Source organism: Gobius niger (assembly GCF_951799975.1).
Source record: "Gobius niger genome assembly, chromosome: 6".
NCBI lineage: Eukaryota > Metazoa > Chordata > Actinopteri > Gobiiformes > Gobiidae > Gobius > Gobius niger.
In genome coordinates this window covers 12,395,659-12,423,220 of record NC_136857.1, presented here as the reverse complement: position 1 = coordinate 12,423,220, position 27,562 = coordinate 12,395,659, and the positions used below count along the sequence as shown (strand labels likewise).

The 27,562-nt window shown below is 39.6% G+C and overlaps 2 protein-coding genes across 3 annotated transcripts in view; one reads left to right on the top strand and one right to left on the bottom strand.

Moving 5' to 3' along the window:
• cacna2d3a (calcium channel, voltage-dependent, alpha 2/delta subunit 3a) overlaps nt 1–27,562 on the top strand; it is a 112,247-nt gene that overhangs the window by 72,382 nt on the left and 12,303 nt on the right. Inside the window, exons 12-26 of one of the 2 annotated variants that reach the window (XM_079559177.1) lie at nt 2,283–2,416; nt 3,387–3,404; nt 8,436–8,507; nt 9,238–9,318; nt 9,826–9,900; nt 12,129–12,212; nt 12,294–12,365; nt 12,977–13,038; nt 13,136–13,203; nt 13,999–14,044; nt 15,493–15,593; nt 15,671–15,764; nt 15,867–15,962; nt 16,056–16,174; nt 17,503–17,580. In XM_079559177.1, the coding sequence (XP_079415303.1) occupies nt 2,283–2,416; nt 3,387–3,404; nt 8,436–8,507; nt 9,238–9,318; nt 9,826–9,900; nt 12,129–12,212; nt 12,294–12,365; nt 12,977–13,038; nt 13,136–13,203; nt 13,999–14,044; nt 15,493–15,593; nt 15,671–15,764; nt 15,867–15,962; nt 16,056–16,174; nt 17,503–17,580 (1,200 nt within the window). The remainder of the gene's footprint in view (nt 1–2,282; nt 2,417–3,386; nt 3,405–8,435; nt 8,508–9,237; nt 9,319–9,825; nt 9,901–12,128; nt 12,213–12,293; nt 12,366–12,976; nt 13,039–13,135; nt 13,204–13,998; nt 14,045–15,492; nt 15,594–15,670; nt 15,765–15,866; nt 15,963–16,055; nt 16,175–17,502; nt 17,581–27,562) is intronic. The other variant, XM_079559178.1, reaches the window with a different exon arrangement.
• Nucleotides 18,803–26,247, bottom strand: lrtm1 (leucine rich repeats and transmembrane domains 1). Its single transcript, XM_079559207.1, has 4 exons — nt 25,779–26,247; nt 22,230–22,617; nt 21,946–22,151; nt 18,803–20,632 (listed from the first exon to the last, which is right to left on the bottom strand). Exons 1-4 carry the CDS (start codon nt 25,783–25,785, stop codon nt 20,124–20,126), a joined length of 1,110 nt encoding a protein of 369 aa, XP_079415333.1. The 5' UTR covers nt 25,786–26,247; the 3' UTR covers nt 18,803–20,123.

Sequence of the window (27,562 nt, the reverse complement as noted above, 5' to 3'; positions counted from 1 at the left end):
AATAAGCTAATGTTGGTCTGAAGGCAAACTCTGGAGTATGAACACCTTTGAACTGCTGCTCTGGACTCTCAAAATAGAACTGAACAAATAACCTTTTGACAAAAAAAAAAAAAAAAAAAAATATCCATGAAGGTTTCTGTAAGTCATCTTGTCTTTGTGATGCCCATAGATTTTGTCTTTCAAACTCAAGCTAAAGTTTCTAAAATGTTTAACCGGCCCCGCTAAGATCAGCCAGTGTCCTCCCGCTCAGTACGTACCACAGGTGTAGCATATCACCAAAGGCAGACCAGCACACACGCTGTTTGTCTCTGGTCCCGCTCATCTCTACTGGCCCCAAGGACACCCCCCAGTCCTCCAGGGGGAGCGCTCATTCTTCACTCATGTCTTTGATGGACGATGTGCCTCACCGCAGATGCCGCTTGCTCTGTATGTGAGACAGTTGGTGTGTGATGTAATTTTACAGCCTGTATAGACAATGGTCATTCGTATTTTTCTATAGATGGCTTTGTCAGGGTTCATTTCCAGGTCAAGCTCGACGTCAGAGCCATTACTACAGCCTGCATGTTTTAAATCTATTTTATATTTATTTTAATTTCTGTGTTGGTGGTTCTTGACAACTAACAGCAATCTGCTAACTTCAATGCAACTGATACTAATATTAAATCAGTGGTTTAGTTAGCATAAGCTTAGCATTCCATGGATCATTACATCTTATGTGGAACTGTATCTCTTGTTGTGTATTAAAGGTCATAGCATGGAAGTAAGGGGCACAAAAGAAAGATGATAGGAGGGATGACCCTGAATATCTTTCTCCAGCGAGGCTGCTCTCCTTGGCTGCCTGGTGCTGGTGGCAGCAGTAGCAGTTTGCTGTTTTTATGGCTGTCTGGAAAGAAGTGCTTTTCTCTATGTCTCCTCATGTCCTCTCTGCCGTAATGTTATTCCTGCTTCTCCTGCTGAGATAACTGTACATCCCCGTCATGCTCTGGAACATTAGCATGATAATAACGGCATTACCATCATGGCTAATGGTACCACATTCGGTTTAACTCTGATAGTTTCTTCCATTACATTTACATACCACTTGGACATTCACAATCCCATGCTGCTTTGCTCTCACTTGTACATCACTGCGGGGAATCCTTCTGCTGTTACTCACGCATGTATTCTGTCAGGCACATTTCTTCAATCCCAGATGTAGTTTCTATGCAAAAATATATATCAGATTATTGGTTTAATTTGATGTTACTATGAAAGTTGCATCAAGAATGCACAACTCTAGTCTGCAAAAGTCAACTTCAATCCACACGAGTAAGGAGCCTGTCTCATATTTGTTGGCAGAAATTAAAAACAATGGATAAAACATTTACACCTATAGCTATGTGTATAATTAATGACTAATTATTTAGCACTTTAAAGACACACTGCAAAACATTTTGGATTACAGTTGACCCTCATTTATTGCGGAGGTTACGTTCTAAAAATAAGTCTCTCGTCCCTCCCAACAAAGTTTACGCCGGTCTCTTTGTCTGTCAAGAGCCAGACCCGTCTGTGCCTCTGCAGGACTCCCCCCCCCCGCCAGTGCATCTGATCCGAAACATGGCGTGGAGTTCTCCAGGAGGTGCCGCTTTTGCCGCACGTCAATGCCTTTCTGTGTATGTTGGGCTTTAGCCAATCAGGACGCAGAACACACAACCATACTCTGTAAAAAAGCATGCAAAGCTGTGAAAAATATGTGAAACTGCAAGGCCGGGAAAAGCTGAACCGCGTTATAGTGAGGGACAAGTGTATACTGTTGCCAAAACAAAACATGCTCCCAATGATCAGCTCGACACAGGAAATAATATTTCTGCAGTGGGTAATCAAAGAAGAATTGATTTGGATGAGAACCTAACCTGTTTAAATCTCAAATTCTGCTGACTTGAGTCTGGAGCTGGCGACGTACCCACTCCCGGTAAAGTTACAGTCCTGTCTTAGGAGAGGTGATCCGCTCAGAACAACGGCACATGTTTGTTCATTTATGAGTTTTTTCAATAAAATAAATGCTTGTATTTCAATATTACTTATTGTACAAGATGCAATATTGACCTAAAATAACTTAAAAATGGAAACGAGTAAGGGGATGTAAGATCGGACACTTCCAGAGCACAGAACTCACAAAGGTAGTGCAGGACTCCTGAGACAGCCTTACTACACAGGAAAACCATCATAACCATCTTAAAAGCTCACAAAACTTGATTTTGCATAATATGTCACCCTTATAATATTTCTCTCACACACCACAGGTTACTTCACTCAAATCTCCACACTAGCAGACGTCCAAGAGAACGTGATGGAGTATTTACATGTGCTGAGCCGTCCGAAGGTGATCGACCGAGAGCACGACACTGTGTGGACTGAAGCCTACATCGACAGCACTGTGAGTGGACACTCTTGTACACACACACAATCCACTGTTTGACATAGCATATATATAAATAGGTGGGTCATTTCAATGCAGTATAACAAACTCTAATTGCAATATTTGGTCCAATTTGTTTGTCAGAAAGGGAGAGTCATTACTAGGTCTTATGAATGTTCAATAACGACTGTTCAGATCATTGAACATTCTGTTCTAAGTGACTTTAGACGCTCCCATCCTTATGTGCCATGAGCATCAAATAACTTATCATCAATGTTTACAGATAGGCAAACATCTGATAGTTTTATTGTTTTGTAATACCACGACGGAAGTGCTAATGGATACGCAAGCAGAAGGCTGACAATGTGTGTTGTTTAATTATCTTGCCATGTTAAAGTGTGAAAGAGTGTGCACCAGATGGAGCCATTAAGTCAATGAGCCACTGGTGTGTGTTTAGACTTGTATCAGTACAAACATGCACTGTCACATTGGTAAGTTCATTTCTCTCAATATCAACTCCCCATTACATACAGAAGAAACATCATGTATTTACGTTTTAGCCCTAGACAGTGCCGTTAATCACCGTGTATTTTCAGTTCATTTCAGAAGTCCGATTTAAACGTATTGTATTTGGCCATAGAAGGTGAGGCGCAGCCAATTCCATCACAATTCTCTGGAAATGGAGAGGGAGGGCCTCACAAATCTAACGTGACAATACCAGGCAACCCTCTAAGCTATCCACACACGCGAAAAAGAAATGGACTATTATTCCCCCAACAACTTTCATTAGGTTTATCTTTTTTCCTATTTTGGTAACACACTCCATTCAATCCACCAAAATCACAACAGGTTTTTGCACCAACTGGCTTTATAGCTATCATCAGAGTTAATACCTGTGAATTGTTCAGACCAAAAGTGCCACTTAAGTCGTTGCACCGCCTCCACTCCTACATTGACCCCCTTTCTTCTTTTAATGTGCTCTCTTTAGCTTCCTCAAGCCCAAAAGGTAAACTGGAGTTTTGGGGTTTTGGCTGTGACGTGTTTGGAAATGAACTGTTCATTTGTGTGCATGTGTGTCTAATCTTTAAAGTTTGATTGTTCAAAAAAGAAAAGAAAAAAAGACATATTTGAGTGAACTAACTCCCACCAACTCATTTTGTCTGACCATACGCTGGTATAGTGGTTCTCAATGCATCTACTGGTGCTATTCAGCCAGGGCCAGATTGATTGCTGTTTACTATAGTTTGTATGACCTTCAAAAACCTTAAATAACAAAGGTCTTGACCCCAACCTGTTCAGTTTAGACGATACACTTCATTTTCATCAAGACATTTCTCCTTTTTGTCCTATAGCCTACGTATGCTCTTGTTTGGACTTCATATTTATTTGTTAAATGGGTTTGGGTGTGCATGGATACTTCTTAATGGCGGTGTAACAATACTTGTAGTTCTGCATTGTCAACTTTTTGTTCTTTGTACTTGCCTTGGAGTAAAACGATTGATGATCAAGATCATGATTGTTCATTATTGTTATTATACCAGTCACTTAGAATGCAAGTGAAAGTCATGGAAAATTCTGAAGATAATTTATTTAAAAAAAAGAAAAAAGAATAAGATAAAACATAATAATACTAATAAATGTTTGAGAACCACTGTGCTAGTACGATTCAACACATACTTCATGGTTGTTGTGGATTGAGTCTAATACTCTCGTCAGCACGCCTTTATCAAAACACATTCGCTCACATACATCCATCTGTGGTGATGTGTGAAATCTGGCACTAAATATAAAGGGTTTCGTCTGCCCTTTTGCTTGTGATTTTGGTGGGAAAGCAAGATGGTCTGTGTTTTTATGTTCTTCAAATAAGCTGCTTAGGCGATAAAGTGTAATAGCCTATAATGATGTACGGGTTGAACTGTTCCAATTCCTTTTTATTGTTTTTGTCATTTTATTTCTCGGTGTTTTATAAACCAATTGTGGGCTGGGATAAGCGGCGCTATAAACATAAAAGCGCTGAGTGCCCTGGTCTGCTATCAGCCGAAACAGAGGTGCACAGAGCTGTCCCTTTAGGTAACTCGGTAGCCATATGACTTATTACATTATAGTGATGCTTGGATAGATCAGAACTACACATCACACATCAACAAGTTGTGATACTGTGTAGCACTGTACATTGCAATAGAATTGTAGTATGATACAAATAGGTATCTAAAAGTTTTAAAATATGGTAATTAGAGTAATAACATGGATATTTGTATAGGACTTTTCACACAAGGGAAGGAGATTTTTCGTTCACTCTGTAACTGGTGGTGTTAAGCTCCGTATGTTGCCACAGTTTTCCCTGGAGTAGACTGACAGGAGCACGGCTGCACACATCTGTCCCAACTGACCCTCCGACCACTACTAACCACTCACTCACACCGGCCCTTTTCACGGTTCTGTCACTTCCCCGAGAGCAGAACTATGAGCATGGGCACTAGACGTTAGCCATTAGTTTGTCTGTGGTTTGAAAGCTTTCACGTCCTACTGACTATAAATGTATTTGCCAGAAATCCTTTGAATTCTCCATATGCTTTAACAGAAACTTTACACTTCCCCGAGAGAAGAAGACGTTTAGTCATTCCCCGACAATTCCCATCCGGGTTTAACCAGGCCCTACCCCGCTTAGCATTTACACGGCAGTATGGGAAACAAGGTGCACACTAATATGGTCATAATATAAACCATCCCGTAAGCCAGTTGACTGTAAATTACCAAGAAAGATTTTGTTTTGTTGATAGTAAAAAATATTAAAATGGGGCTCCAAAATGCATTTGCCTCACCCTTACCTTACCATATTTCCATACTATTGCTATTATTACAGTTATTTGCAACCTAATGAGTTATTATAAATAAGTTAAAAAACAAATCCTCCATTACTGTAGTTAAATTTTCTATGTGTGCTTTCTGCAAAGACACCTCTCCGCTAACCTGCTGTTTCTGTGTGCGTGTGTTTTTGTGCTCTTGTCATTCACCTATACCGCTCTACACACACACACACACACACACACACACCACAACAGCCTATGCTTTAGCTCCCGCTTCATCCATCATCCTGTGGCTCATTTGGCTTTGTTTCCCACTCTGTCGAATAAACTGACACTGGAGCTCAGAGAGGACGGGAGGCAGGCGCGTGTGGAGGGGTGGAGGAGGGGGGCAAGGATGCTCTTCTGAGTCAAGCTGATTTGAAGAAAAAGAATCTTGGCAAAAATTGGAAAGAGACAGATGCGTTGATGAATGCAAAAAATAGCAATTATCATAACAAGTAGCCCCCCCCCCTAAAAAAAAGAAAATGTATATTGTATATATTGATGTATATTGTGTAAAACAAATGGGAAAATTCAGACAAATAAATCGTGTTGCTATCAGTGTCTATTCCAAATGCAACAGGGTGAAGTTAAAGTTAATTAAAAAAACAACTGAAAAACTAAAGGATTGTGTTAGTTGAAGGCTTTTGGCCCGATCATCATAGCCTCACTTGGGGTGACTTACTGTTCCCCAAAGGGTTCTGACTCTGTACGTATCATCATTCACTCGCTCGGCAAAGAGAAGAGGGTCACCTCTTACACTAAAGAACAATATTTGTCACATCAGCTACGATTATGACTTATCTAATTCTGTACCATAGAAAAACACAGGCCGGGGATGGTCACCTAGGAGCTTTTAAATTACTCTGGGTGGATTTACCTTTATTTTTTTGTGTTTGCATGTTTATGAACATTATTGTGTCACATTTTATGTTATTTTGAACATGGTCACGAAAAAGTAACTTTACAACGTAATGCATTACTCATTGTGGTAAGAAAATGATGGCCACAACTGTTCTGGGTCAGACTGGTGGACACGCGACCACCAATCTACGGCCCCTCCGTCTACCACAGATAACTCATGTATACACCACATTATAATATATATTGAGCAAGGTGAAACTGCATCATTTTATAGGCATCAGCTGTGACCCCCTCTGTTGGAAGAGACTAACATCTCATTTATTTGAGACTGACACAGAGCGCTGATTATGTAGATCCACTGAATGTGTGTTAAGTCCTGACCTTGCACTGCAGGTTTCCCCTGCTTATGTGTGTGATAAGTCAAACTCCAGATGTTAACGACCCCTCGGGGAATAGAGGAACGGCCGTTGGACGACTTTCACTTTGGGTTCAAGGGAGCACTGCTCTCACTTTCTGCTGGTTTAGATAAAGAAGAAGAAGCATGTGGTTAGATAGTTTTTCTGGTCCTTTGGGTGCTTCAAATTATGGCCCTTCTAAGCAGTGCAATCATCTATTTGATTACTCTTTCTAATGCGATGATTTGCACTCCCAGTTCACAAAGATAACTGGAGGTATAAAAAGTGCTTCAAATAAAAAACTAAATACTCTCATTAAATTAGCAGTTAATATACTTTTATATAGTACTGCATAAAACAGTGGGACTGAACTCCAATGTGTCGCAAATGCCTGCAACCCACTGCAAATGTGTTCTGAGACCCACGTTTGGGTCCTGAGTCCTGGCCCTAAACTGTCTATTTGATTTGACTGGAGTTTCTATTACCTATCCCTAACCCATTGTCTATACATTAAGAGGCCGGTGATATATGATACGTCCGTATGACGGTTGGAAACTGCTTGGGTATTTTTAGCTTGTTTCTTGTGTCCTGTGATCGATCCCAGTCTCCAGCAGCAGCAGCAGTTGCATTGTTACATTCTATCCATTGTGTTTAGGGCTGTTCTGTTTTCTTCTTTGATGTCCAATACTGTGTCTCTCTCTTGGATTGCTATTACCGGCTGTCTGTGCCCTGGTCACTGCTTCTCATCTTCCTCAATATCTGAAGGCGACAGAGTGGATGCTTTCACTTTCCTGTCAATATAATTTGTCGTAAAAGGCATGGGGTGAACCAAAACCTGTGTTGGGAGAGTGAGTGTATGCCAGTATTAACTCTAACAGGAGTTTAGTAAACTAGTTAATTGGTAGAATTTGCAATTTTACAAGATTATCGGATATGTAATCGTCTGTCTCAATTTAGATTCATCATTAGACCTTTACAAACATACAAGCATGTTCTGACTCCTTGTTTAAATGTAGTGTTGAAGGGAGCATCCAAAACTCTAATGATTAAAATAACTTTCATTAGTTTGTTTTTTGTTGTCTCCCCCTATAGTTTGATGTTCATTAGTAAATTATACATTTGTGGAATATTCAGTTTTAATTGCTTTTTTTTTTTAAATCGTATTTATAAATGGCTGCAGAGTCATTGACATATTTTGAATTACATAGATTACACATCGCATTTATGGACGGCGTGTTGACTTTATTTGCCAAGTAGTACCTTGTATCTTAGTGACACTGTGAAGCTTTCATGTCTAATGGATACGAGCTTCTGAAGTCGACAGTCGGCGCGAAGATAAATATCATAATTATTCTGCACACTTTTGGGAGGAGAGATGCCCACGTCCAGCCTAGGAGCACCGCCGCGGATAAGCGCAGTCTACGGGAGATCAAAAGAAGCCCGTGATTGAACACATTTTAGGGAAATAATAGACATGAATAAAACATTTAGTGGAAGTTATGCTGCATCCTGAGATACTCCTGTCTGCTGCATTATGTTGCCTCCGATATAAGTATGTTTATACTGTATTGTGTGTCACCCCCCAAAAAAACCATAAACCGACTGAGAATGTTATGACCATTTTTTTTTTTTAGCTTTATTAGACAGGACAGCACAAGGTGAAAGGGGGTGAAGAGCAGGCAGACGTTCAACAACCTGTCACATGCACAGCAACCTCACCACTATTACACTGTATCTGCATTGTATATTGAATTGGACTACAGAAACAAACTTTTGCCTTTCCAAGCCAATAGTCTGTATTTGCAATGAAAAGAGACCACACTGGAAACATTTCTAGGTCATAATGCTATACTTAGTGTGTGCAAATATTATGAAATTATATTGACTTTATTGATGTAACAGTTTTTTTGTTTGTTCTTTGTTTTTACTTAGTTGGATGATGGCTCAGGTCCAGTTCTGATGACCACGGTGGCAATGCCAGTGTTCAGCACCAAAAATGAAACAGTAAGTGCAAACACTGGTCACTCACTGGAGAAACAAATATCAAACCCATAGAAATCCTCTTTAAAAAGTCCATTAAAATTCTGGATCAAAAGCCTTGGTCGTATCATCACTGCGATATCCTGGAAAAATACAAAATGCTCAATTTTAAAAATTCCATAAATTTTTAAAACTGTTGCCTTGTTTTCAAAGCGCTTCATTGACTTGGGGTCAGTTTTGGAACAGCCTTCCTACAGACATAAAAGAATGCCCGACTTATAGCTCTTTTAAAAAAACGACTTAAACATCACCTCAAAGTAAATCAGTCATGCGCTCATTTGAACTAAAGTGTAATTGTGTTCATACATTGTTTTACTTGTGTGACCTGCCTCGGGTCAACAGATGTAAATGAGCAGTTTTGCTGTAGTCTGGCACATTGACAATTTGTGTACAACTTGTTTATGATTGTTCATTAATGTGTGTTGTCCCAATCAAATAAATAAATAAATATAAAAACACACAACAAGTAGACGGAATGCACTTACATCATTTAATTTGACGTGTATCAGACACTAATTTCTCATCCAGGCTGGAGTAAATCAGACAGAAACAACCGAGCCTCACTAATTGAACACAAAGTAAAGTTTGCTTTTTGCATCAGATCATCCTGCGAGATACTGTGTGTAACTTAAGTAACCTTGTAGTGGTCCTCATTAATGTTGCATAATCTACGTGTGTGCTCATGTGTTTTCAGAGGAACAGAGGTATCCTCCTCGGTGTGGTGGGGACAGACGTACCTGTGTCCGAGCTGCTAAAGACCATCCCAAAATACAAGGTACCTCTACAGTAGCCTACGCCCTCAAGCATGAAATAAATGAATAATGCACACAATTGTGAAGCAACTTTGAGTGCATGGAAAAGCACTATATAACACTAATGCATTATTATTATTATTATTAGTAGTAGTATGTCAGAAATGTAATATATAATGCTTAAATCATACTGCAGTTTATTGTGCAGTAGTGACCCTTTTGAGTTTGTGTACATGATTGAAATTGTATAAGGAAACATTTGTATCCTAAAAATTCACACAGGGTACCAAAGGGGACTGCTATAAAGAGCTGCAGAACAGCAACTCATTCACCATAAAACACATTTTGAATCTTGTATCACATTTAGTTAAGTAAAATGTTAAATCATGCATGAAGTCAATTTGTTGGAGTGAGCTAAAATGTTAAATAAAAAATGCAATCAAATTTTAATAAGAGAAAAACCCCAAATACAAAGAGCTTGATTAGGCCCCATTTTTATCTTACTGTTTCGTTCATTTCCTGTGTTCCAGTTGGGCATTCACGGCTATGCTTTCGCAATCACCAACAATGGGTACATCCTCACCCACCCAGATCTACGGCCAATGGTGAGTACTGCCAACAGGTCTATTGGAATAAGACTCTGAAAACATACAGTTAGTACTCACGCAAAAGGACAGGTCTTTGGCTCGTCTCGGGCTTGCGGACAAAGCAGAGACGCTGATGTCTTTGCTCGGGCAATAGTGGAGTGTTTGTGGACCCAGGTCTGTAATGTGCACACCCGGGAACTTGGTGCAGGTCACAATTTCTGCTGCTAGGATTAAGTTTCAGGTGCAGCATCTCATACTTGTTACACACTTGTTACATCCATTTTTTGACACACCAAGAACTCACAGGGAAACTGGACGTAGAGCATTCTGTTATAAAGCACCCACGGACTGGAATAACCTCCCACTGTCACTGAAATCTATTACATCTATACATTTATTTAGACAGGCACTATTTTTATATTTAAAAACACCATGTACCTGTTTCTAGAGGAATTCTCTTCACTTCTCTGATTGTAATGATGTAAATTATAGGCCCATTAGAAATAGAATTAGAATTAGATTTCTTTATTTTTGTCAATGTAATCAATGTAATCAATGTAATCCATTTAAACCATGTAATGCATAATTTGGGGAGGTGGTGGGTCTTATGGGGGAGCATACTTGTTGTCTTGTTGAGTTTGGTCTTATTTTTGTATTATCTTTCTTTTTACATGTGTTGTGTTGTCGTATGTTGTTATGTGTTGTCGTGTACTGTCATGCCCTGTGCATGTGTGGCTTTTATTATTTTCAATCAGTGATTGAAAGGATCCCCTCGAAAATGAGATGGCACATCTCAAGGGGCTATCCAAAATAAAAGAATAAAGAAAGAATAAAGAATAACATTATTGTACCCTTATTTCTTACTTCAGCAACAGTAATCTAATAACCAACTTTGAAACTAAGGTCAAACATATTAATGCTACAATTTAATAAATGTCCACTTTCATTATTCATTTCCACTTTGTGTCAGGTCAGATCCTTTTTTTCCCCCCATATTGTGTTTTTTCTTGGAGTGTGTTTGGATTGTGGCTCTAAGTAGAGGAGCAAACTGTGTTCCAGGACCCTGCTGTCCTGTGAATAGAGTCTGATACAAGCAGTGAATGGTGTGATTAAGTCTATTGTATTCAGTCAGTGCTCTCATAGGGATGAAGGCAAAGATAGAGAGAGAATGGAAGAGCGCGGGACCTGTTTAATGCCGGAAACAGGTGATTGCAGGGGCTGCATCAAAACTCTGACGCTAAATTTAGCAATAAAACAAGACACCACAATGATAAAAGGCCCCTTTTATCAGATAGTGACATGGTTAACGCCAGGATGGTCACAATCGGCAACTGGGCACATAAAGGGGTCAAACATGTTCACATTTCTTGGTGGTGTAAGGAATAGTCCAAAAACCGTATGATCCGGTTTAACATAAAAGATGAGAAATTACTGCTTGATAATCAGTGTTGGGCAAGTTTATGTGTATATATGTTTGTATTACATATAACTGTTTTAAAAAATGTAGCTAAGTCCTACTTTGTTACTTTTGGCAAAATATAAACTGAAAATAGTCATAATAATAATGCCAACGAGCAAAAGTGCAGTCAGAGATTTCCTTTTTGTTCGTTTCCTCCCATTCTCTCGTGTTTTGTTTTGATGACATTAGGCAACTGCAGATCATATACACCAGTGTCCAACTTGATTTTGTGCAACATTTTATTTGGATGGAGTTTGTCATTGTCATTTGTCATTTTTTTGTTCATACATCAATATAAACCATTTAAATGCTCTTGTAACTTGAGTTACTTGAAACGTAATGACTAATATAGTCCCGTATTTTGTGCAAGTGATATGTTATATATTCCTTAGTTACTAAAAACAGTAATATATTTGTGACATTACAAATAATGTCACAAATATTATTTGTAATGTCACAAATATATTTTGTGACATTACAAATAATGTCACAAATATTATTTGTAATGTCACAAATATATTTTGTGACATTACAAAATATATTTGTAATGTCAAATATATTTCAGTGACAAAATTTGTCTCAAATTTTGTGAACTGAACCGTTATAAAGGCATTTTATGCGTTTTCTGTATTTTCATTCATTATATTGGCACCATGTCCATTAGACTAGCCTCCATTGGGTCTTTTAATAGATTATTTTTTAGAGTCTTTTAGAGTCAGAAAATGTACTTCTGAAATCAGGGCTTGATGGGTAATGTAATCCATATTATAATTTTACCCTCTTCTAGTATGGTGAGGGTAAGAAGCGGCGTAAGCCAAACTACAGCAGTGTGGATCTGTCAGAGGTGGAGTGGGAAGATAAAGATGACACGGTCAGAATTATGTCAAAAATATCAAAGTAATATGATCCAAGTACCATATTGAAATACAGTGCGTTTGCTTCATATCCACAGCTCAGAAATGCCATGGTCAACAGGAAGACTGGGACCTTCTCTATGGAGGTGACCAAGAGCATTGACAAAGGGGTGAGTTTTCCCTGTTTAAACGGTTTTGTGATGCCCCCGAAAAAGCCGTGATAGTGGAAATACTCACCAGGGCTGATCCTCTGCCAGCGGGCTGGTACACTTGGCACTGTATGGGATAGATGCAGGGATTTTGTTTTTGATTTCATTTATGGTGCATGAACGAGTGTGCGTGTGCGCGTGTGCGCGTGTGTGCGTGTCCGTGCGTGTGCGTCCCTTATCTCTTCTGCACACATGTTGAATGAGAGGAGGAACGATAGAGGGGGGAAGAGAGAAGAGACGAGAGAGAGGAGCCCAGTGATTCTCTCTGTATTTCAAAAGCTTCATAACGGTATTAAACAAAAACTTGATTATTGAAGATTCTGTATGAGAATATGCGTACAAGCCTTATTAAGAGAGCAATAGTTAATTCAACAAAAACTTACCACACAAAGTGAAATCTTTTATAAATTAACATTTAAAAATAGTACTGTCTTACAAGCGTGCTTACTCGCCACTAGATGGAGCCATACAGCAGGAAATCACATCAGACCACTATCAGAAGTTAATGTGCTTTTTAGATTTAGCACTTTGAGAAATCAACACTGTGACTGTCTGCTTTGGTTTGATTTCAGAAACGTGTGCTGATTTTACATAACGACTACTACTACACAGACATCGCAGGGACTCCATTCAGGTAAGAAAAAATATTTGAACATGCAATTGGATAATGTATGTTAGGCTACTGATTCTAGAAATGATTGTAGATTTAAAGTAAATGCCTGCCTTTCTAGCCTAGGTGTGGCTCTTTCCAGAGGTCACGGGAAGTACTTTTTCAGGGGGAATGTCACAATTGAAGAAGGTACTTTCAATACTGGCATGCTTTCTTAATATCTGACATATACTGTATGTGTAAGAATGAATTGTTGTCTTTTTTGTTCCTCGGTGTCAACTCTTCATTGCAACAGGTTGAGTGAGAAGTTAGAAAGTAATAACTTAAACAAAACGGATTACTTTTGGGGCGACAATTTTGTACAGTGCAAAATGCAGTAGACCTCAGTGAGAACATTATCAAAAGAGAGTGAAGTGTAATGTAACTCTATAAACCCATGTGATTACAAATGCACAGCTGGTTGATGTGACCTTAGACCTTCCTCAGTCCCGATGGTCACTGTAACTGACGTGAACAAACACACTTAAACCGTTTGGCCGATCCTCTCACTTTGGTTAACTTTGGTTTATTTTATTATTCCATCCTGCCTTTTTACTAATGTAGTAATTAGCTTTCAAACCACAATTAGACAGGAAGTTAAATATTTCTTTAGTGGCTTCGGGGCCGCCTGACAGTGTAGTCTGTGTATGCTTGTGTCTAGTTTCTTGTCTAGCCTCATGCATGTTAATATTCATGCCGTGTTTCTCTAAGTATGTCTATCATAAAAGCCCTTGAAGCATGACTTGGCTTTTCCTGATCTAATCACAGCTGTCGCAGTCGTTCAAAAAACACATTTTTCATTGCAACTTTCTGTCTGTGTTTAACCCTGTGTGTGTATAGGAGGTGTGGAAGCCTACCACCATAATAATAACAGTTCAGCTTGAGTGCATATGCTTAGGTCATTTCAGATATGAAATTCAGATATGCATGTTTTTGTTTCAACAGGCCTTCACGACCTGGAGCATCCGGATGTGGCAGTAGCAGATGAATGGTAAAGAGTTTCACCACTTTTCTATTACAAATGCAACATTTTGACTTTATGTCGTAAGACTGATGGTCGCCATGTAGCCCAGTTTGCACTAGCATTTCATATTTTTCTTCATCTCATATTAGGGTGAGGCCTGATAGGTTCACGTTACATCACAACACTCTAAAGAGCCTATAGATAAAGATGGCATCTCGTCATAGAAGGGGGCGTGGCTTCGCCGAGGGGGAAAATAGAATCTTTAGAGAAACACAATTTTCCACTCTTTTTAGCCATTTTCTGGTGGAATATGAACTTATTTACCACACATAAATATAGTCAAGTCTATATCAGGCACATGTGGATATTTTCTCACAGCAGATTGTTCAGTAGAAGTGAAAAAATGGCAGTTGTAGCTAGCGCTAGCTAACCTTTAGCATTAGCACGATATACATTTATGGACTGTTGAACCTCTTTGCTCCTCTCCATGCCTTTGTATCTTTATTTAGTAGAAAACTATATTTATAATTCAGCATTTGTTAAAGTAGCTTTTGAATAATTAGAGAAAGATTACATTTTTCTCTAAATTGTTTTCCCCCTTAACTCTTTTCAAACATGGTCATATATGGGCCATTCCAGAGATGCCGTCTGTATGTATAAACTAAAATTGAGGTGGAGGGCAACTGAAAATTCTATGGCGTAACTATGGTAACTGGCAAACTCAATTTTTTTTTGTCTTGGTTTTTGGTTTATCTCTAAGTCAATACTGGGAGAATCCACATGAAACAAAAACTGTCACAAAGGCACATATAAACTAATGTCCAATTATTTTCTCTGAAAGGCGTCCAAAAGTGGAGACAATTCAAAAACATGAGCTTGATGTTGTCCAGTAGAAAGGACTTTCTGCCATAAAAATAATGTGGCAGGTTTGTGAATCCAATCACTGTCAAATACTGAGGACGAAAAACATGTGTCCTTTTTTTTTTTTTTTTAGATTTCTTACAAAAACTATATTTCTCCTATAGAGTTGCATTGGCCCCTGCCCTCCACCTGAGATTATGATATCATCACATTCTAAAACGTGAACGTAACCTATTCTTTCTGTTGGTGATTGACTGAAATAATTCTCCAAATTCAAAATAATGAAAATAACAAAGTTTATGTCAATTTTTGTTTCTTTGGGATATGCTATAAATCAAGGCAAAACATTGCAATATGACAGTAACATGTAACTATGGAATTAGCTGCCCTCCATCTCAATGACCTAAGCACATTTCAAATTATAGTATTTTCATAATGTTATGAAATCACTTGAACGGAACTTATTCTCTTAACTTTTATGTTTCTTTTCGGGTCCAGCCCATGCTATCTTTACCGTGAGCATGTTCATCTCAATCTGTGTGCCTGCCCAAACGATCTCAATCTGACCTCTCTGCCAGTATTTCAGTTTCATTTTACAATCTTTTTATCAACAGGACGTACTGCAACACTGGTGATCACCCAGAGCACCGATACCTGTCCCAAATAGAGGCCATCAAACTTCACCTCAGTGGACACGATGACCCACAGCTCAAATGTATGCCTATTTTCAAAACATTTCCTTCTTAAATTTTATACAATTACTAATCCGTGCTGTATCTTCTGGTATCTTAGGTGACAAAGAGTTAATTCAAGAAGTCCTGTTTGATGCTGTGGTCACTGCCCCACTGGAAGCCTACTGGACCAGCTTAGTTTTGAATAAATCTGAGTATGCATTATTCATCCATTCATATGTATTACAGGCAAAGTGAATCATTAACTACACTGCCTGTACCATATATTACCTGTATTGCGTTTACGATTTTTACAGGAATTCAGATAAAGGTGTGGAGATTGCGTACTTGGGGACCAGAACAGGACTGTCGCGCATAAACCTGTTTGTCGTTTCTGATGAGCTAACCAACCAGTGAGCACAGCGCGAATACTTTTTTGTGTGTGATAATTTGTCATTTTAACATTCTCATAATTTTTTATTCATATTCTTTTGTTTTACTTCAAGAGATTTCCTGACAGCTGAGGACAAAGAAGGAGTGTTCAATGCAGATCATTTCCCTCTTTGGTACAAGAGAGCCGCGGAGCAAGTTCCTGGGACGTTTGTCTACTCTCTGCCTTTTACTGGTCAGTCTTTTATGAATTATTGGGGGGAAATATTTAGCTGACTTATTTTATTTACTTGATTTTGGCATAGGCATCTTCATTTCCCCTTCCTTATGTTTGAATTATGATCCGGACTTTTGTGAACAAATTGATTTCAGGTCAAACAAGATACTGTGATCCAGAGCACAGAACTTGAGCTACGTTTCTTTTCATAACGCTGCGCCGCCGAACAAAAGCATAATTCACAAAAAGGCACAAAAAACGTCCTCTCCAAAATAAAGCGTGCACTCATCTGGCCTGGGCCCTAGGCTTCCATTAGAGCAACTAACAAGTCATCTGAAAAAAAGTTATTTAAAAAGACATTACACAACTTTCCTTTAGGCAACATGCAAAAATCTGTTCTATCTCAGCCGACTGGGATCCGGAATATTTCCTGTTGGTCTTTGGCAAAATTCAGCCTTAACACTTATGACCAATGCTTAAAGGAGTAGGGCACTGTTTTTACATACTGAGATATGTTCTTACCTGAGCTTAGACGAGTTGATGCGTACCTGTCTGGTCTTTGTGCGTGTGCTCAGTCACGCAAAAAGATCAAAGGCGTTGTTAGCTTTTAGCCTCTCCTCCTCTCCTCTATGGGGCCAAACGGGGGTGAAGTTAGAAGCGACCACGCTCTTCCACATTTTCCCTATTTAAATACAGTTATGTGAGTAGTTACACGATCCAAGTATAGTTACACAAAATTAAACATGTCGATTTTCTAAGCGGATATAAATCGCATTAACACCTTAGGAGCACTTCTTCACTAGTGAAGATATTATTGTGCAGACGTCGAAGTGCTCCTAAGGTGTTAATACGCTTTACAATATAGTCCCAACTGACTACTCACGTAAGCGTATTTAAATAGGGGAATTGTGGAAGAGCTTGGTCGCTTCTTACTTCACCCCCATTTGGGGCCATAGAGGAGAGGCTAAATGCTGACAACATCTCTGGTCTATCTGCATTACTAAGCGCATGTAAGACCATATGTCAGTATGAAAAACGGTGGCCTGTTCCTTTAAAACAATAAGCAGCACTTTGATATTTAATATATACCAAAGTAGTAAAAATGCAAATTAATATTTAACGCCAAAATTACTTCATTGGGCCTCAGCTTGTCATGATACATTGAAGGTCCTGTCCTAGTTTGACTGAAACCACACTAAACTAAGTCCAACAGTAGCTTATCTTGGCCCTTGAAAACACCTTATGTGAGAAATAACCTCAGGAATAAATGTTCTTATTAAACCTGACCGCGTCCGGTATTTGTATAATAAAATATTGGTCTGAACTGGACTTTTTCTGTTGCGTAGGATCTGAAAACAAGAGCGTAGTTCTGGCCAGCACAGCCATTCAGCTCCTGGATGAGAGAAAATCGCCGATAGCTGCGGGTAAGTGCTCACTAAAGTGGCTGTTTCCCCTCCTCTCACACACTTCTCTACAATTACAACTGTCACTGTGGGCTCGGCGTGCTTCTCCTCTTTCTTTCAATCCCTGGTGCCCACATGCAACAATCCTACTTCCAACACTCTTACGTAAGTCAACATTTTCATAAAAGTCACTTTAATATAATACATGAGGAAATTAGAAAGGTACAGTGATGCCTGTCTACACTGATGAAACTACACATGAAACACTAAGTGTATCAAACCATAGAGGCCGGAAAAGATGCAGTGCTTAATCCATCAAGGAGCTTAGTTGAATTGAACACATTTTTCATTGAAAGCATGTGAAGCTAATTATTAATCTTGCCTCTTTTGGTTATTAATCTTGCTTCTTTTGTAGTAAAGGAATTGTAATAAAGGATCATTGTAAACTGAGCAAAACAAAACTTAAGGGCAGAGAAAAACAGATTTCACTGTGCCTTTCTGTTTGCGAAAGGTGCATTGGGTATTGAAGCCTAAAGAAGGAGCTGGAACAGAGGCACAAATCCAAACAAACTAGAGCAGCAACAAACACAGATTCACTGCATATTCAATGAGAATGGTTCTAATTCTGAGCATAACAGTGCTCAGAATTTACACCAGTTTACAGTGAACAATGTCCTCACTTGGATTTTATTACTATTTTTCTAGATGTGCGCTGCCCTTGAATTTACAGTTTAAACAGAATTCCTGTAGCTGTATGTCCAGGTGAAACAGATCGGGGGCGTCCGAGTGGATGATTTTATATAAAAGTCAGAGATGCTGCAGAGATGCAGAGATTGGGATGTAGGCTGAGAATGCAAATGGTGTGTGGGCTATGGGCCAGTGCTGCCCTGGATCCGCTGAGCTGTTGACTCTGAAGACGCTAACATAACAGGACAGGCTGATGACATCATCACCAAGGGCCGCGGGACATTGTTCGAGTCACACAGTAACGCTGCACATGCACACTACATGTATGTAGATATTTTCACATATCAGTCCACGTGCAGCCCAGGAGCCATATAAGCGCTTAACCATATGTGTGTATATATCATTACTAATTATCAATGTGTTTGTAATGAGCACAACATGAGCCCAGTCTTACAGTTATGCAACATGATCATTTTTCTTTTGAAGATGTGCATGTATTCAGAACAATACTGTAGACAAAATATACTCAGTAATAATATGATCTCAAAAATGCCTTTTTAATAGTGCTTACTGCTTACTATTTACATAATGTAATGAATAATGAATATGTTTCACAATGTTCTCCAAAACAGTGCCTGGTTTTTGGATGAAATACAAGAAACACAATACTCCTCCAACAACACAATTGTCACAGTGGAAGCCACACGTGTAGTCAATAGTCCAAAGGTAATAGCAGTGACATCTTCATGCTGGCTGAAAACCAGTTAAATAGAGTTATACTGATGTTATGATACTTTTCATGTCTATGTAAAACAATCCATTTGTTTATTCTATAAAATATCATTAAAAAAATCACAAATCCCTGAACACGTCTTTAGAATGGTTGTGTAGCATTGGTAGGTAGCATTTAAGTCTTTATATAGATGACATTGGGTCTATATGTTTTCTCATTAGTTTCATTATTGCTTTTCATTATCAAAAAATATTCTCCTTCATTTGCAAATATAGTTACTATACTATAGGCACAGTCTTGCACTTGAACTTTATAAACTCCAAACATGGGTCAAACACTATAATGTAGACATACACTCTCAGTCAACAGGACACAACTTCAAAGACAGCTGCCTATTGCGTTTAGATTTTTTTTTCTTCTGTGAACTACTTTACATATTACATACAACTCTTTTCTCTAAAATACCTACAAAGACATTTCATAAATATATAGATCTGTTATTTCTGATATGTATTTTTCAGATGTTGATTCCATAGCTTGACTGATGTCTCTCCGTCTCTCTGCCTGATTAGGGTCCTTCGGTAGCCTAGTTATGTGTTGCTGTTGAGCTGTTTCAACATTATACCCTCAAAGTGTAGCTATTCTCAATTGCTATCATTTCTGTCTAAAAGGGTGCCCCCCTTAATCTCAGTGTTTTAGATTTCTATCTAATCTTAACGTTTTTTAGTGGGTATATACGTATATATGTCATTTTCTGTCCAAATCTCAGAGCTGTGCTATGTTTTTTGAGTAGGTCTTGGGTCAGTAGTATATCGTACCAGGAAAAGTAATGTGTTGCTATTTGCCACAAGTCTTCAACCTGGTCATCAAGCACAAATATTCAGTTTACCTGACATATTTTAGGAGTCACATATAACAAAGTGTAAACTCATGGAGTGACCTGGTTAAGGTGAGACAGGCAGTGGATGCAAGCCTTAGTGCATAGTTAGATATTTGTATTTTTTGCTACCTATATTTTTGCTAAACGTTTTGACACGCTCATCTTCTTGTCCTTTGAAACATTTTTGCAAAAATTCTCCTATGGCCTGTGTAGATTTTTAGGTTAAAGGGTTTAAAGTTCATTTTCATAATTTCAAGCTCCTTCTCAAGCGATTGCATTTTCCAGTGGTTCTTTCTCATCTGCTGTAGCATGATCCGCCCCCTGTGCCGCTGCCAACTCCTCGTTCTTCTTGAGCTCTCTCTGATATTTTGCCATGATAGCAGCGTAGGCACAGCCGTATACCGCAGCCGCTAGCATCATGAGACACACAATCCCACATACCACTCCTGTTATAATCACCGTGGCTATGGCATGGCGCAAGTTTACCGGTCTGTGCCTCTGCTTGGGTTCGCACTCGGGCAGGCTCCCCCCTCCCCCGCCGCCGCCTCCACCGTCTCCCATGGCAACAGGGTGGGTGTGGCCTGACGGGTGGCCCTGGTTGCTGTGGGCGTGGCCTCGGTGCAGCCTCTCAGTCTCCAGGTGGTGGATGTTGGCGAAAAGGTAGTGGTAGCTTGTGGTCATGCACGTGTGGAAGAGCTGGTATGGGATCTTCTGAAGATCTTTGTTCTTCATCTCCTCAGGTTGAGAGCAAAGAACCTCATCTAATGCGCCGCCTAGATGTTAAAGGAGTGTAGTTACAATATTGCAGCATATGCAGAGAAAGAGAACATCTTACTGAGAGGAATTATGGTTCCATATTTGAAGTAACCATTGTGTGACTAATGGAGATGTGTTTCTCTAAAGGGAGCTTTTCCATGTATTTAAAGGTTATACACTTTCACTAATTTTAATGCTCAAAATGGCCCTTTCTGGCTTCTTGACACCTAAGTTAAAATTGTGACAAATAGTGGTGGTGGTAATAGTTATTAATATAGCATCATTAGCAGTATTTGCTACCTGCACTATCATTCATGTACACTTGCCTAACGCCAGTCAGTTGGCCTATATCTGCTGTTAAATGCCTGGTGACACTCAGTGTAGTACAAGAGAACCCACTTTTTTAGACAAAGCGCTAATCCTGGATATAATGACTTAGTATAATGAGCTTCTTGTGTGATATGATCAAACACGTGTCCGCTGAATCCCTGCAGACAAATGATTGAGGAAAATGCACGAGCTGCCCTCCACATCCCGCAAATCTCCTTTTTGTTACCCTTACAAGTCCTGCCGTGGTGTTTATTCTGTCACATGTTTTCGCTGCCTCCGTGATTAACGTGTAGCTCCGCATTAGCTATGCAACTTTGTATCTGGCAGCATTGTTCTGTTTTCCAGTAATTAGAATTTTCGCCCGCCATGTCAAGCTAATGCGGCCATGTGGGAGTGCAACCAGGCAACTCTTGTGCGCTTGTGAACCTAGCTTTGACTGAGCAGTGGGTATTTTGTTATCTAATGCATGCTGGGGCTGGTGCAGCATGGAAATGAAAGTGGATGGGAATTTAACTCCTAATCCTTCTTATACTCGCTCTCTCTGAGGCTGAACTCACTAACAGAGTTGGATGAGCTTAAACTGTGCCTAAGGCAGTCATGTATTTGTGATTGCACTTTTTACAGTTCCATGCAAACATAATGCAGGGCAATATTGCGCGTTTGATCAATTCCTCATCCCCTTGCCCCCAAACTAAACATACTACTAACATACAAACATTGTTAGTAATGTGGTGTATTTTCTTAAATTGACTTTCACAGCAGACACTGTATCAATTTCCTTTAGTGAAACAAGGACGAATCCCATTTCTAATCAGTTATGTGTCATCCCTAGATCGATTATGGCTCCAGGTTTTACTAATGCTTTCAGATATTATTTACTATGTATTGTATTTATGAGATGGATGAATGTGTGGCTGGGAAGCTGCACCCTTGGGGATAAATGCACTTTTCTGAATCTGAATCTGAAATGGCTACAGCGCTGATCTAAAGTCAGTCTAACCTTTGAAGAGGTAGGTCTCGAGCCAGAGTTTGAGGCCTATGAGCTGGCAGTCACACCTCCAGGGGTTCCCTCTGAGCGTCAGACTGATGATGTGCTCCAGGCTCTCCAGCAGGGATCGCTCCAGTCTGTTGAAGCGATTATAGGCCAGGCCCAGGTGGCTTACATTCCTCAGGCCTTCCCCTATGGCACTGTGCAAACTGCCCAAACTGTTGGAATATAAAGGATAGATTTTAGAGAATATGTGGTTTAGTTTGTTGTTCAGAATGGCATATATCCTCTCATACCTGTTGTGTGATAGATCCAGATGTGATAGTGACCGCACTGGACTCAATAGCCTCTTGTCCAGTTCTCGTAGGCTGTTATGGGCCAAACTCAGACGCTGCAGTGTCCTCAGACCCAGCAGGGCCGTGGCCGAAATTGTTGATATGGAATTATTAGACAAATCCAAAATCCGCACAAGAGGAATGTCTCGAAACGCCATGGATCCCAGTCCCCGGATCCGGTTGTCTTGAAGATAGAGTTCTTGTGTGTCCGGGTGGAGGCGTCTGGGAATATCGTAGAGCCCTCGTCCACGGCAGTCCACTACTTTGGTGTTGCTGGTGCAGGTGCATTCTTTGGGACAGGCCTGAGATGGAGCGAGGAGGAGGGGGAGGAGGAACCACACCACAGCCACTGAGGAAAGGACATTGTTAATTGAGATTTGGAACTTATCATTCATTTCTAAATCTTGCAAATTAATTATGTAAACTTTATCTCTAGTATCATCTCTTTTAGAGCCACTCTAGCATGTTACTTTTATTTTGTCCGGACCTAATGTTTGTCTACTCGTAGTCAAACCAAGATAGCAACATCTGCATGGTCCGAGGAGACGAGCTGGCAATGTCATTTTACGACCGCTTACTTTAACGAAAAAACGTTTGAAAATGAAAACAACATTTCCAAAAACAATGCTATGAAGACATCTGGGTGACAATTTACAGTGTCTGCCCATGACCTGACCATGACAATATTTAGTTTGAATATTGTTTAGCCCACAGTCACCCACAACGACCAAAGATGTTGTTAGCATTTAGCCTCTCCCAGCATATTCCTATGGACCCAAATGGGGGTGAAGTTAGAAGTGACCTAGCACTTCCACTTTTCCCCTATTTAAATATGATTACGTGAGTAGTTGCACGATCCAAGTGTAGTCACACAAAATTAAACTTTCTAAGTGGATAAAAAGGGGAACTATATTGTAAGGCGTAATGACACCTCGGGAGCACCTCGATGTCCGCACAGAATTGTTTAGGAGTGAAGATATTAATTTTGTGTAACTATACTTGGATCATTTGGAGAGGACAGGAGGAGAGGCTAAATGCTAACAACATCTTTGGTATTTTTGCGTGACTGAGGGCACACGTAAAGACCAGAAAGGTACACATCAACTCGTCTAAGCTTAGGTAAGAACATATCTCAGTATGGAAACACGGTGGCCTGTTCCTTTAAGGATGGCCAAGATGAGCAGCAATACAGAACAGCCTTATAGTTGCTAATTACTAGTATGTTTGCTGACAGGAGTACGGTGGCCCCTGGAGATACTCAAGCACTTATATGAATGTAATTACTGTAGATTAATAAGTGTGGGTTCTTTTTTTTTTCAATTAACTCTGTGCATTATCATTTTGAACTCCGTATATCATCCTTTTACAAATAAATGTAATTTGTTGATCACTTTTTTAATAATCTGAGACAAAAAAAGATCTAGGAATCACTGTTTTAATTATACTATACCTCACTTAACTGGCTGTCACTCACATTTCACACAGCTCACATTTTCATTGGCTTCAATTCATATTCAAACACTATTATTTCAGTTATCCATCCTATCTAAAAGAGTTTCTCAATCCATTTTGGTCTATATAGTCTTAGGCACAGCACAAAAGTTCTTTATTTTATCGAGTAAAAGGGCAATTGTTACTAAAACATTTTACTTTCTGACATTTTGATCTTTTGCAAGTGATTCCTCGTCTTATTCTAATTCATACTCCTTTCGATTTATTCTAATAAACACCATCATGCAAACTTCTTTCCTCCCACCCCCGTACATCAGTGTTGACCCCAGAAAAAGACTGTGCCCCTTCACCCACTCCCTGCCCACACACAGCAGATACCGTTGTCTGATAGTCTTTGAGATGTCTATTCCATCTGGTACATTGCAGTTGTATTTTTAGCATGGCCTGGACTAGCTTCAGGCTCAATGAACTGCAGCTAAGCCCAGAAATGAACGCTACACACTGACGTCCAAAACAGAAATATAATATGTTTTGAGTTTACCTCCAGCAGCAGCTAATAATGTCTCTTTGTATGAAATGGCTCTTTCAGCACCAAATGGGTCTGTAATGTAATCGTCAATGGCAAATGTCATGTAAGGTCATTGGTCACAAAGGTCATAATGCTACTTTAAATTAGGGCCGGGGCGATACGGCGAAAGGAAAATAATCATCTTTTATTCAATTGGATTTTTTTTTTTTTTTTTTTTTCAATAATAATGAATAAATAGACAGCTTTTTCTGTTATGATTCATGGACGTGGACAACACAGACCTTTTAAATAAAGCTCAGCTTAAACAAGAGAAAAAAGAACACTTTCCACATGTAATCCCCATGTTAGTGTTACTGCAACAGGATTGGCTGGAAGACTTGACGTATAAAAAGCCCCATGACAATGATGAAGATTGACCTAAGTTGATATTGCGATTTCGATTATATTTTTGATGAATTGTGCAGCCTTTTTACTGAATTAGCATACATCTATTAAGTGGACTCTTGCATTTTCTATCCTGGATGATTGTATTATTATTGTATTATTTTTATTTATATTTTTTAATCTTTTTAAGATTGACTGAATTTAGGGCAAAACCTAGATTCACTCAAAATCTCAAGAAATACAAATACATTTTATATAATCACAAATCTCAATTCTGAGGTAATTTGCTGAACTGAACACTTTCTTCAGTGTGCACATTTTTTTTTTGCATCAGATGCCCAGATGATACAATTAATATTCACAATTACATAATCATCATTAATAATTCAAATTAATTCATTATGTTTTGCCCACAGTGTAGAATCCACACAATTCCTGATGTTGAAGGTGTCAGTACATTCTTTGTAAAGGGCAAAACATGCGTTGTTGATATCACAACTCCATTTTGCAATTAACAGGTTTAAAAAGTCCCATCTCAGGTGCCGGTGTATAATTCTCCAGACGCCGTTGCTGTTTTCATTTTGTTACAACCAAAACCCCCAAAAATCAGCTCAGTGCACGGTTGACTCGAGATATTAAGTGCTGCTGTGTAAAGCCTTCTGTTAATCACCCACCCTTGTTAGTCAAATCAGGATGCGTGCAATCAACGGTGCTTACACATATGTACGCAAGAAAAAATAAATATACAAAGCAAATCTGCGCGTATAACACAACATATTAACAAGGCATCAGCGCACTGGAGCGTGGTAACAGCCGCTCCAGAATGAGGTCAACACGAGCGAATGGCTTTTTCACTGTTGTGTCCCCTCAGCACAGCACAGTGAAGCCTGTCAAAATGCCCAAACAAATTATGTAAATCCGATTGGTGCCTATACTGGTGTGGGAGTTGCAAAGTGAAGACGTAAAGCTACACATCGAATGCAATCTAGTGAGTGAAACGTGTTAAATTGCTCTCCTGCATAATTTCAAAAGTGCATAAAGTCGCTTATCTTCGTGTTTTCCCAGCTACAAAACAGATCAACCCACACGCACAGTCACACATGTACAATACGCATGCACTGTTGTTCACATCCCAGGTGACTTACCTCTCATAACTGCCTATCTTATGGGCGAGCAGCTTAAGCCCGATGTCGTCTAACCTTCCTTTTTTGAAATTTGGCGATTGTCGTTGCGTGATGATCCATTAGTTGTTAGTTTAAAAGATGTTGCCTATAGAAAGCTCTTAAGGATCCTCAACCCTGCTTGGGCACCTATCTTGCAACCCCATTGGACGTAGTACCCAGGTCACAAGGCATAAAGCATGATCCAGCCAAACCAAGCAGGCAGTCTGTGAATGACTGGGAGTTATAGCTGCGCTGCTGCCGCCGCTCTCTCCTCTCTCTCTCTCTCCCTCTCCGCACGCTCTCCCTATTATAATTTCTTTATTTTTCCTTCCCATTGAAATTCACAGCCTTTTGATGTCTACCTCAAAGCTATACATTGTCCCAAGTGTGTAGCAACGGTGTCAGCGCGCCCAAGTGACATGCCCCAGTGGACAGCTGAACCTCCTCAATCTCTCCCGCAAACACATCCACACATTCACACATGATCTCCTGTTTCTGTTGCAGAGTTAAACAAGACAAATATAGATCGGGGATAGCAGTGTGTCGACACAAATAGTGAAATGCACGGACAGCCACTGCAGCAGCGAGCACGTTTTTTTTTTTTTTTTGCCAGCGTGCCATGTCACTGTGGCATGCAGTGATTATACACATGCCATGGGCAAAGGAGAGAGAGGGGGGGAGGGGGTGGTAAGGGTACACCACGCACCAATGCACAAAGACACACACACTTAGCTGTTTCCATGTGCGTCAGGTTTGTTGTAAATAAACTGACCGTTGTTTTTTTATGAGCTGGTGGGTCACTTGAAGGAGAGGCACCAAAAAGGATTGAGGGAAAGATTAATGATGGGATTCATCGACAGTGAATATGATCATGCCGTCACACTGACCTTGACTTTTTCTTGATGTTGGGTCCTTCGTCCCCCCTGATGGAGCTTATTATTGTAATGTATTGCTGTGTGACCGTATCGTCTTAAATGGATTTATTTTGATATTTCAATGTCCTGTCCTGTCCTAGAAGCATATCGAATTGACCAAAAGTGTTCCACTAATTTAGAATCCTGTGTGAACAATATTGCAAAATCGGGAACATTACTTGCAGATGTTTTCATAATTGAAAAACACCTGATAAATGTACAAACATGTGCCTTTGCTGTGAGCAGCTCACCTCTCCTAAGACATGACTGTAACTTAACCAGGAGTGGGGACGTCTCCAGCTCGTCTCCATGGAGATGTGATTAAAATCTGCAGAAATTGAGATTTAAATCCAAAAAAAGAAAGAAAAAGAAAGAATATCCATTCTTTGCTTACCTACTGCAATAATAGTGTATTCTTCATTAGGAGCATGTTTTGTACTGATGGCAACAGTATTGTCCAAAATGTTACGCAGTGTACCTTTAAGAAATGAACAAACAAACAGTTTGCTGTGAGCGGCTCACCTCTCCTCAGACCTTAACTTAACTGGGAGCGGGGACGTTTCCAGCTCGTCGCCACAGAGAGGAGATGTTGACTAAATATGACATTCAAAGAGGTTAGGTCCTCATCCAAACATAAAATAACTTTTTAAATGTGATTTAAACTGTATGAATGACCTACCAAACACAACCCGGACAATAAAATGTAGGTATCACTTTTAGATTAAGGTGTGCTCATTCAGTGTTAATAAGCATTAGTAATCATTTTAGTGTTAGGGTATGGGTTAAGGTCAGGGTTAGATTAAGAGTTGGCTATGAATAAGCCGATTATTAATGGCCTATTAGTATGTATGT

What these genes read in the sequence shown, in the direction of transcription:
- lrtm1 (XM_079559207.1), bottom strand. An exon ending in CTGGATCTATCACACAACAG is followed by an intron (nt 22,152 to 22,229) that starts GTATGAGAGGAT and finishes ATATTCCAACAG; the next exon opens with TTTGGGCAGTTTGCACAGTG. An exon ending in CGAGACCTACCTCTTCAAAG is followed by an intron (nt 20,633 to 21,945) that starts GTTAGACTGACT and finishes TTTAACATCTAG; the next exon opens with GCGGCGCATTAGATGAGGTT.